The sequence below is a fragment of the Thamnophis sirtalis genome, unplaced genomic scaffold (genome assembly GCF_051295495.1).
Source record: "Thamnophis sirtalis isolate CommonGarterSnake01/CBP01778 unplaced genomic scaffold, rThaSir2_p1.2 scaffold_1, whole genome shotgun sequence".
Taxonomy (NCBI): domain Eukaryota; kingdom Metazoa; phylum Chordata; class Lepidosauria; order Squamata; family Natricidae; genus Thamnophis; species Thamnophis sirtalis.
The window spans coordinates 142,057,855-142,070,022 of NW_028261381.1; the positions used below are offsets into that span (position 1 = coordinate 142,057,855).

The window sequence follows — 12,168 nt, forward strand, 5'->3', positions numbered from 1 at the left end:
CTGCTTACTTTATAAGTTGCCATCAAGATGTTATATGCAGCTGCTCTTGGCCACCAAAAGGTTCCACATCCCTGATAAAAATTGCTGTCTATGCTGATTCTGCTAGAATAGTTGTGAACTATCATTAGTCAAACAGTCCTACTCATATTATAGGCAACCATTACTGAAATTGGAATGGACACTTTGTGAGGTAGTTTCTTGTCGTTTTAATGTGACAGCTGAATACAGTACTGTTAACTCCTGTTTTATGAGAGTCTTGGATAGGAAAATGAAGAATACTTTACAAATTCAAATATTGCCATAGCCTTGAATTTAGAAATGGTTTCCAAAATGTAGATTAAAATTGCATGTTATTTTATGACAATAAAAAGCTAAACTGAAGCAAGAAGAAATCCTAATAAAATGAAAGTACAGGTAGTTCACTTGGGAAAAGTATATTTATGCAGAAGGGAGAATTGATGGTTGAATGCAAAATAGGTAATTGTTACTCAACAGAATTATTTCTTTAAAAAAAACTACTCGAAATGCAATAATCAAAATAGATACTTCTTCATACATTAAGGTCATAAAACTCAAGAGCTCTGGAAGATAATTCAATATGGAATGAAACATGCTTTAAATCCTCACTTTTGTTTCTTGCCCGCTGTTTTTTTAAAGCATTACTAAGCCTTATATTGACAATATATCACTAGCTAAGACACTGAGCTTGTCAATCAGAAAGCTGGGCAGTTCAGCAGTTCAAATCCCTAGCACCGCGTAACAGAGTGAGCTCCCATTACTTGTCCCAGCTTTTGCCAACCTAGCAGTTCGAAAGCACGTAAAAATGCAAGTAGAAAAAATAGGAACCACTTTTGGTGAGAAGGTAACAGCATTCCATACGCCTTCAGCATTGAGTCATGCCAGCCGCATGACTACAGAAACATCTTTGGACAGTGCTGGCTCTTCGGCTTTGAAATGGAAATGAGCACCACCCTCTAGAGTCGGGAATGACTAGCACATATATGTGAGGGGAACCTTTACCTTGCAAAATATACTGAGCATATGATAACTTTTTTATGATGCTTACTGGAAATTACTAATTTCTTTTTTAGATGAACAGCAGGCTTAACTACGAGAATATGCTGATTAAAGCCTGATACTGATTTCAGTTTAACCTTAAAAATATTTATAAAATATAATTCTGCACATGTATTATTATACCACTTTTGAAGATTGGGATTTTTGGTATAAGTTTTTAATATACTAGATTTTGCCCAATTCATTATAATAAGGACAGGCTTCTGAAATAAGTTAAAAACTCTTAATTTTTTCTTAATGATTATTTGTATTGGGTGCTAATTATTGATTATTGGCTTGGTTGTAATAATGGTTTTAAAGGGCTAAATTAATGTAAGGCTACTTTTATATGAAACACTGAAGTTATGTTACTTTGAAAAAAAGATGGAGGGTGACAATGATATAACATAACATCTAATACCCGAAAATACTTATTCAAAATATAATGAAAGTGTCAAGCGCCAAGGAAATTAGGAGATTCAGACACCTCAAATGAATATAAAGATTTATTGTAAATTTAAGCTCTCTACACGAACCTGACCAACTAATAGTCCAAGGAAATGAGCAAGGTAGAATGGACTTAGATCTCTTGTGGGTGCGCATGACTTATGACATATTTGAACTCGGGCTCAGCCTGGTCATCTCCTACAGAAAGAACACTTAATCAAAAGCTAATTATAAAGGCCAGGTCAAAGTCTATTTATTAGCCTAATTATGAAAAATACTTATTCTTAACTAGAGAGAGAAGGACTTGCAATGAATCTATTACAGTGATTATTCCTCAATATTTCTCTTAACCTGCCTGCTAATATGTTTGTGTTCTAAAATTGTAACTTTAAAAAGAGAAGTATCATATACTTTGTTACCTGGAAACAATTTTAATCTGGTAACAAGAAGAGCAAACTATTACATAAATTGGAAACCATGCAGATTGTATCTAATACAATAGAATAAAATTTTACATATAGGTGAGATCCCTGTTGGATCAGATCAGAAGTATACATATCTAATGTCTTGCTTCTATGCTGTTTTTAGATACTTGTGGTAAAACACAGAGACTCCAAGAAAACTGGTTCTACCTTTAGAAAATACATTGAATCTAGATTATTGGGGGAGGGGGGAATTAGGAACATTATACAAATCTTTCCTCTCTATATTATTTTGATGTGGATAATTTAGCCAGTATATATGAAGTATCTGAAAAACAATACACCAGGGCACTTAGGGCAGCGAAAAGATCTCATATAGCCACCTTGGTTGCGTCCGCTGAGTCCCGCCCAGCCGCCCTGTTTAGGATAACCCGCTCCCTATTAAATAAAAGGGAAGCGGGGGAACCCTTGCAGGGCAGAGCTGAGGATTATGCCCAATTCTTAGCGGACAAAATTGCTCGGTTTCGGTCGGACTTGGACTCCATCCCCGCAGTTCCAGCCGAGGCACAAGAGGATCAAGTAGGACACCTCTGGGTTGAGTTTCAGGATGTTACCCCCGGGGATGTGGACAAGGCCATGAGGGCTGTAAGTGCCTCCACCTGTGTACTGGATCCGTGTCCCTCATGGCTGGTTACTAACAGCAGTGAGGTGACACGAGGCTGGATCCAGGCGGTTGTGACCGCCTCTCTTCGGGAGGGGAACTTCCCCGCCGCACTGAAAGCGGCGGTGGTGAGACCCCTCCTAAAGAAGCCATCTTTGGATCCAGCTGTTCTTAATAACTATCGCCCAGTCTCCAACCTTCCCTTCCTCGGGAAGGTTGTTGAGAAGGTGGTGGCCTTCCAGCTCCAACGGTCCTTGGAGGAAGCAAACTATCTCGACCCCTTCCAGTCAGGCTTCAGACCCGGTTACAGCACAGAAACCGCTTTGGTCGCATTGACCGATGATCTCTGGAGGGCCAGAGATGGAGGACATTCCTCCATCCTGGTCCTCCTTGACCTCTCGGCGGCTTTCGATACCATCGACCATGGTATCCTTCTGCGACGACTGCGGGAGGTGGGGGTGGGAGGCACCGTGTTGCGGTGGTTCTCCTCCTACCTCTCGGACAGGTCGCAGTCGGTGTTAGTGGGGGGGCAGAGATCGTCCCCTAGGCCCCTAACTTATGGGGTGCCTCAGGGCTCGGTCCTGTCCCCCCTACTATTCAACATCTACATGAAACCGCTGGGAGAGATCATCCGCAGGCACGGGATCAGATACCATCAATATGCGGACGATACTCAACTGTATCTGTCCGCCCCGTGCCAACTCAATGAAGCGGCAGACGTGATGAACCGAGGCCTTGAAGCCGTTATGGACTGGATGAGGGTTAACAAGCTTGTGCTCAACCCAGAAAAGACCGAGTGGCTGTTGTGTTTCCCTCCCAAAGATTCCACCAATATTCCATCTCTCAGGCTGGGGGGTCAAATTCTATACCCCTCAGAGAGGGTTCGCAACTTGGGAGTCCTCCTGGATCCACAGCTATCGTTTGACCACCACTTGACGGCTGTGACCAGGGGGGCATTTGCCCTGGTGCGCCAGTTGCGACCCTACCTGAATCGGGAGGCTCTCACAACAGTCACCCGGGCCCTTGTGACCTCTAGGCTGGAATACTGCAATGTGCTCTACATGGGGCTGCCCTTGAAGAGCATCCGGCGACTTCAGCTAGTACAGAACGCGGCCGCGCGAGTGATTGTGGGTGCACCTCGGTTCACCCACATAACACCTATCCTCCGCGAGCTGCGCTGGCTACCTGTCGAGCTCCGGATGCGCTTCAAGGTGTTATTAGTCACCCATAAAGCCCTCCATGGTAGTGGATCTGGATACTTGAGAGACCGCCTTCTGCCAATTACCTCCCTGCGACCAATAAGATCACATAGATTAGGCCTCCTCCGTATTCCATCGGCCAGCCAATGCCGGCTGGCAACTACAAGGAGGAGGGCCTTCTCAGTAGTAGCCCCGACCCTTTGGAACGAGCTCCCCGTGGAGATTCGTACCCTCTCCACCGTCCAGGCCTTCCGCACAGCCTTAAGAACTGGCTAGCCCGTCAGGCCTGGGGACAAGGATAGCCGCCCCTCCCGAATGATGAATGTATGTTGTTTACTATTTTATTATATGTTCTTATGTCAATGTCTGTATTTCCCCCTCCCTGGTTTTATGTGAGCCGCCCTGAGTCCCCTCAGGGAAAAGGGCGGCCTACAAATATTAATAAATCTCTAAATCTCTAAATTTGTCTGAAAGAACAACGTCAAAACTTTTGAATGAACAGTCCCTTATGATTAATCAAATTAATCATTGAATTTCAACAAGGCTTACTGGCTTATGAAAAAGTCCTTGATTAAGACTGGGAAAGAAGTCTGCATGTTTGGTGTTACACCTGAGCCAATATTGTTACACCTGAGATATGATTGGACTGCTCAGTTTGTTCTCACAGGTAACTGTGTAATGAAATGCTAGTTTATACGAAGGTCCACTGCAATTATCACTGATGCTGCTCTGCTTTGGCACTGTGACCATTACAGGAGCAACATATTTGAGAGATGGGGTTCTTTTGAAATCTATACTATATAACAAGTTTGATGGCAATGGATTTAATCTCATTTTAGAAAAATTAATTCTATATTCACTTAAATGTAAACTGCTAAAATATATAGGAAACAGAAAAAGGTAATTTATTGTAATGGTTAGGGGTAAATTTGGCCTTTGCCACTTGTAACATGCCAATATCATACATACAAATAATAGGGATAAGCACCAATAAAGTGTTTGAGTCGTCTGTTTAAACCACCTGCCTGCATAAGAACCATATAGAACTTCTTTGCCTTTGAAAATAGAATTTCAACTAGGATTTAATTGTACTTAGTCAAGCTTTTCTTTTTGGAGAAATTATGTGGTTCCCAAAAAAATAACAGAATTAGAAACACAATTTGGAAGCATTTAAAAGAACTCTTAAAAATGTCACCTGAATTGAGTTGTGTAATGTTACTGTTGACAGCCGTACTCCAGAATGGAGCTTCATGTAAGATTTGAGATGAGATTTTTTGATTAAAAGCCTTGAATAAGAATGCTGAAGCAAAGCCATCATTATACCTGAAAATAATGCCCATATTGTAGCTATAATTCTCAACTTGAGTTTATCATATAATGTTGAATCCTTCTTTTCCCCTTCTCATGTTCAGTTTAATTACTGCAAGGTATGTAGGTTTTACTGGACATTATTATGTACACAGATGCATTATTTTTAATTTACTACACATTGCTATTTTTTTATAAAATGCTGAGATATATCCCGTTCCTGGTGTAGCATTCCTAAGTCTAAAATAAGGCATCCAACTACAGACTAAATATGGTAGAGAGAGATGCCAGCTGTTTGTTACAGGCAAGAGGGAAGACCTAAGTTATTTCCCAACAAGCTCTATGGTTGGTGTGGCAGTGATAAAATCGCTTGAGAGATTCTGATGATTCTAGAAACTGTCTCTCTGATGGCTTTCATTTTGACTGCTATTATTGGCCCAAGCAACTGTCAGTAAAGAAAGCAAACAAGACAATACATTCCAGTTCCTGAATGACAATTCTTCGTTTCAGGTCCTACCCTACCACCAGGTCACCCCTCTGTTGCCACTGGAATACCCACATCATCTGGTGGACCACCCCCTCCTCCTCCTCCTCCCCCTCCACCTACGGGAACCGCACCTCCTCCTCCTCCCCCATTGCCAGCAGGTGGAGGATCTAGCATTGATGACGGATCAATGTCAGGACTAGCAGCGGCTCTGGCTGGTGCCAAACTAAGAAGAGTGCAACGGGTAAGGATCTTGGCTGTGATAGAAGCATTATAAGCTTAAAATTGGGATCTTGAAATTCTAATATATAAAGAAGTATGAATGGATGTCTTTGGTGTTTAGAGTTTTCTAACAGTTAAATTATTAATGCTTATGGACTCTACATTGTTGGCTTCTGTCCTAAAAGCCAGAGGATGGATCTGGAGGTTCTAGTCCCAGTGGTGCTGCCAAGAGTGATGCCAATCGAACAAGTAGTGGAGGAGGCGGTCTTATGGAGGAAATGAATAAACTATTGGCAAAAAGGTTAGTGATGGTGATCGTGACAAGCAGTATCTCTTTTTTCTTACCCACAGTTTCAAAAAGACTACAAGGAATTGGTCCATGCAGGCTAAATCGCCCAGAGAAACTACGCTTGATATAAAATTAACCAAAGCAAAGGACCATATATTTAATTATGACCACTAGTGTTAGTTCAGGTAGAAGATGGAGATTTTATTTGAGCTATTTGCTAGTCAATGTGAGTTGTTCATTATATATGTCCAGTGGCATACAACTCAATGTTTAACCACCTGTTCTGACAGCCCCATTGCCGCTCTCATGCCATGCTGCTAGACACAAAACAGCTGACTGACACATAGATGTTGAGGCTCAGCTCTGCTCTCAATTATCTCACAAAATTATTTTTTAAACCAATTGGCTCTCGTAAGCCAGTGTGAGCCAGCTTCAACACACTTCGGAATGCACCCCTTCACTATTTGTACAGATAATTCCAACTATGTTGGGAGTAATTAACATATCTGAATTTGTAAGTTGTAAATATATTTCCAAGGAATTGATTTATAGCCTTTTTCACTCTGTCCTAAGGAGAAAAGCAGCATCTCAGTCAGATAAGCCAGTGGACAAAAAAGAAGAGGAAAGCCAAAATGTAAGTGGAATTCTTCTGACTCGGTGGCATTTGAATCATGGAAGTCATTTGTATGTCTATCAGAATATGTGAAGAGTAGCCTTTATCTGCTCTTGTACGTAATTTAATATTGAAACATTTAATCTGCCTCATCAGGAATTGAAAAATGCTTTAGACATCTGTCAGTCCCACTGTTGTCTTTCATGGGGAAACAATGAGTATCTCTAGGAGCCCAAGTCCTAGGCTCATCACTATTGTTGGATGAACAGATGGAAGTCATACCAAGGAGGTTCTCTGCCGGGTTCTACTGGTGTATCTGTTGTTACTTTACCTGGAGAGTGAGGACTTCTCAACAAAAACACCCTCATCATTATTCATTCTGTAGATCAGGGATTGGCAACCTTAAACACTTAAAGAGCCACAAAGGTCTTAACCAGAAGCTCCCCATTCAATTCTGAAGCTGACCGGAAGTCCGGTTCACCCACCACAGAGTCTCCTCCTAGCGTGTTGTCCTTTTTCTTCTACCTGTCCTAACCAAAAGCCCTATCAATTGTGGAGTCGACCGGCGACAGAGAACCGCAGCAGAGGAATGAAAGAGCCACATGCAGCTCCAGAGCCACAGGTTGCTGACCCCTGCTGTACATTAATAATCAATTAATTAATTAATCAACATAGGGCTTCTGTTGCAGATATTCAGAACCCACAATTCTTATATTATGCAGTCCCCTCCTGCTTTCAGGACAGTGTTAATCACCAAAAACATATAGCAGTGCATCTACATTGCAGACTCTGCACTGTTCCCTCTTGAGTTTCCAGAGCAATTTAAAGTGCTAGTTTGTATGACTTATCACAAAATACTTACCATTGAATCAAACTGTCCATTATGTTTGCTACAAAGAAAACTTCAGGCAACTTGTAATTTTCATGAGAGCGAAGGGGGCCAAGACAAGGAAGCTACTTTCTCCAGGATATTATGAACTAGTCTGTTCCTAGAAACTAGGCTAGACACATTGCTGATCTTTTGATAAGTAGTAAAGATGGAGCTAGAAAGCTTTGGTGGTTGATACTGTCTCCTATCATGATATCTTTTCATTACTCACGGAGAGTCTAATTGCTTAAATGTTGGCTTATTGTGGACATTTCATTTGTTATATTATTAAACACTGGGGTGAGGGGAAGGAGGGAGGGAGGAAGGAAGATCACAGGTTTGGTGAGAGCAGGATGAGAGTAGTGCAAGCTTTGTTGTTCTCCTTGACTTCTCAGCAGCCTTCAATACTATCAACCCTACTATATTTTTGGACTGCCAATGGGGACTGTGACTGGGAAGCACAGTCTTGTGCTGGTTGGGCTCCTTTCTCCAAGGCCAGTCATAATCGGTATTAATAGGAATGAGAGAGCCAGCCCATGGCTGCTCTTTTGTGGCATGCCACAGAGCTCGATATTCTCTCCACTCCTTTTTAACAACTATGTGAAGCTGCTGGGTGAGATCATCTGTCATCATGGGTTGAGATATAATCATATGCTGATGATACTGAACTTTATATCTCCACCCCTAGTGATCCAAGTGATGCTGTCACTGCCCTCTCACAGGCCTGGATGGGGGAATAACAGGTTTTGGCTGAACCTTGGGAAAGTGGAGCTTAAAGATCCAGGACTTCAACATCTTTAGTTCAGGATGCAGATGCACTACCCCAGGCAGACCCAGACTGCAACCTGAGGGTCCTCCTGGACTTGCCACTTCTGCTTAAAGAGCAGGTGGAAACCCCAGCTGGGAGAGCTTTTGCATAACTTTGGGTTATGTGCCGGTTGCAGCTTTTCCTGTATCACAAGACCCTATGCTCATTCAAGATTTGGTTATCTCATGTCTAAACTACTGCAATGCACTGTACATGGGGCTACCTGGAAGAGCATTTGGAAGCTACAATTGGTACACATTCAGGTTTTGAGCCCATGTTACACTGCTGTTCTGTGAGCTGCACTGGCTTTCAGCTTGCTTCCGGTTGCTATTCAAGGTGTTGATTATCACCTTTAAGACCCTACATGGCATGGGTCCAGGCTACTTGAAAAACAGCCTGACCCCAATAGAACTGACCCATCCCATCTGTGCTGTCATAGATCATGTAATAATAAGGGGTCTTTGGGGATCCAGGAAAAGAGGCTTCTTTACTGTAGCTCTGGCCCAGTGGTGGGGTTCAAATAATTTATCAACCGGTTCTCTGCCCTAATGATTTCTTCCAACAACCAGCTCACCAAACTGCTCAGAAAGTTAACAACCGGTTCTCCTGAAACGGTGCGAACTGGCTGAATCCCACCACTGCTCTAGCCCTTTGGAACTTCTTGTCCCCTGAAGTGAGATTGGCTCCCACTATCCTGATGCTTTGTGTGTGTAGTTTTATTGCTTTTAATGTAAGCCACCAACTATCACCTCACAGCAAGTTGAGTGGCAAACAAATTTAATAGGGAGGGAGGGAGGGAGGGAGGAAGGAGGAAAGGAAGGAAGGAAGGAAGGAAGGAAGGAAGGAAGGAAGGAAGGAAGGAAGGAAGGAAGGAGGAATAATATGAGCACCAGTATTAGATTTTTGCCAACTTCAGTAAATTATGATTATAGGATGCTAGGTGTAGAACAGCTGACAATAAAGGACTGAATGAATAAATAGCTTTTCCTGGTTAAAGAGAACCTCCTTTGCCACATAATGAGATTCTGTTTCTATTGTAGAGCTAGGAATATTATAAACCATACATACTTCAAACCACAGTCACAATATTAAGATAACTTTTTGCTTGCTTTTAGGAAGACGCTAGTACTTCTCCTACACCTGTTACACGAGGCCCAGTCCAACAGCAGAATTCCTCAGGTATTCAACTCTTGTACTTGTAATCTTCCTTTGACAATATTTGTATTTGTGTTGAAATCTAAATTGTGCAAAATGGATGTGAAGGAGATTAAGAAATCTTTTAAAAGATCCCTGCTCAATAATTGAAAGAGCGTCTGCCTCAGTAATTTGGTGCTTATACAGTATGCAGACATCTTGCTAAGCAGTAATGTAGTTGATTTGATTTTTACCTTAAAATATTGTGAGAATCAGTATTTGTGGTCGGCCTGTCGTGGATTATCCAAGCAAGTTTAAAATAGGTTTATAACTAAATTTGAGTTGTGAGCCTAGCAACAGCAATTCGTGTCTGGTCTGGAAATTAACACATCTTAAGACAAAAACTAAATATACAACACATACGTCAACATAATCTTTTTGAGCACGCCTAAATACCATTGCTTTCCAATCGAATATGCAAAACCACACAGGATTATATCCTAAACACAGTGGATTACTTTCTTGCAGTGATATTGACTTAGCAAATTTGTTGCTGAGAAATCATCAGAATATTATTCTGCATTTGAAGGTCTGCTTGATTTTTTAAAAAGATATATTGAATGAAACCAGTCACAGGTAATGAAGGTTTTAAATTTTCCAGTTTGGATTCAAGATGTGTTTCTCTACAGAACCTGCATACATGAGCAGGAATAAGGAGAATCCATTTTCTTACAACCAACAGTGACAATGTGGGAATTTCTATCCATGGTTGTGTCCCATATCACTCTAGATATGTGGAGAAGGAACCAGCCAAATAAAAGAATAGGACCATGAAAAAACAAAACAATATCAGAGGCCAGGTAAAAGAGAAATACCACTCTCATGGTTCTTTCCATCTGATGCTATCTTTCCCACAGAATTGCTGGACTAATGAGTTATAGAGAATCTACATAGATTTGGATATATACAAAGGATGGTGAAATTAAGGAATATAACATAAATGATAAGCTATATTATTTTTATTTATACTTCAGTTAGCAATGTTACTCTGTTGCTAAAAGTTCCAGAATTCATTTCCTCAGTATTAGCTGAAAGGATCCTTCTTTAGTGTTCTAGGTTTTTAATAGAATTCCTGATTTAGCAGATTTATAACTGTTGTTGATCTGGATCTGTTGCTTGGGTTTATTCCACCTGTACACCTGCTGCTATTAGAAACTTATTAGGTAGCTTAGTATGTTTCTTATAAAAAAATTATCTCCTCTCCCCATACCTCTGCCTAAACTCTTCTTCCACAATCTAATTTCTACAGCTTTCTGTTTGTTTGTCTGTTCTCTGCCTAGATCCTGGCAAGAAACTTTGGGAGAGAAGCAACTCCATGGAAAAACCGGTCACTTCGTTACTCTCTAGGTTAGTTGCAGAACATCATGTATGGATCACCTGCATGTATTGGACCTGTGCATGATGCTTCTGGATGTGATCATGTTGTATCCTCTCATTCCATTGCATAGAAACCCATCAGTGGGGAGAAGTCCTGAATCTAAAGGTCCTGTTCAGTTTCAGCCATCTTTTAGGTACTGAAAAACTGTCCTGACTTCTCTGTAGTGTTTTGGTTTATCCTTTGCAGAAAACATGTAACTTTTCATGCAACAACTAACAAGCTATACGCCTGGATGTGACTCACCATCTCTGTTTGTTTGCTTGTTTGCTTGCTTTCTGCTGCTTATATGTCAGTGATGCTTACATTAGGATTACATAATTGAAATCAGGTAATCAAAATCCATTGTGGGTCGCTTTTACATGGAAATACCATGAAAATGAGAATGAATTCAACAGAATCAGTGAGCAAAAACCACTGTTCTTTGTTGGAAAAATAATGTCTAGTTTGATGTGTAGTTTGAAAAAAAAATCATTGCTGTTAGTATATTTTGTGACTGTTTTGTTAAAAAAAATAGTTCAAAAATTAAATAAAACATGTTACACAAAGGAATCTAACAGGAGGACATAGTAATGAGATGTAGAAATTACATAACGAAAATACATTATGGAAAGATACAGCATACCTACAGATCATTCCACCACAGATATATGGGGATGTTACTTTAACATTAGAGAACATCAGCAAACTAAACATTATTTGATGTTGAATTATGCTTTTAAATTTTTTCCCCAATATTTTATGCAGTGGCTTTGGAAGGCCAAATTAAAATCAGAATGCCAATAATGATTGCTTTGGTTTAACTGCTTTCATCCCATGCACCCCTTCCAAAATGAAGCACTCACAGTGAAAATTATACCCTGAAGCATCAGATTTGCACTAGATGAGAGGCATTTAGTTGTCAACAGCTGTTTCTCTCACCTGCCTAATAACAATATAATAAAAGAGATGATTAAAATTTCCACATCATGTATTTCCATGCCTGATCACCTTAGTGACTATTCTGTAAAAACTTTAAACATGAGTTGAGAAGCATCAAACTATATGCTTCATATTACAGTAGTATATTTAATAAATGTAATAAGTAAAAATATATAATGAAATTTGGTAGGTTCCTTCCCAAAACTAATGCATGTACCTCTTAGATTTTAGCCAAATCTGGTTAATCCAATTTTAGCACTATAACCATTTGGTTAATCCAGATGTCGAGTCTGAAATATTT

At 40.6% G+C, this 12,168-nt stretch overlaps 1 protein-coding gene across 7 annotated transcripts in view; it reads left to right on the forward strand.

Moving 5' to 3' along the window:
- The window catches only part of EVL (Enah/Vasp-like), a 164,543-nt gene that overhangs the window by 146,801 nt on the left and 5,574 nt on the right, over positions 1–12,168 (forward strand). For 5 of the 7 annotated variants that reach the window (XM_087726316.1, XM_087726298.1, XM_014059356.2 and 2 more), the window contains 6 exons: positions 5,604–5,821; positions 5,985–6,100; positions 6,662–6,722; positions 9,493–9,556; positions 10,852–10,918; positions 11,020–11,082. In XM_087726316.1, coding sequence (XP_087582442.1) covers positions 5,604–5,821; positions 5,985–6,100; positions 6,662–6,722; positions 9,493–9,556; positions 10,852–10,918; positions 11,020–11,082 — 589 coding nt within the window. The remainder of the gene's footprint in view (positions 1–5,603; positions 5,822–5,984; positions 6,101–6,661; positions 6,723–9,492; positions 9,557–10,851; positions 10,919–11,019; positions 11,083–12,168) is intronic. The other 2 variants (XM_087726304.1, XM_087726322.1) reach the window with 2 other exon arrangements.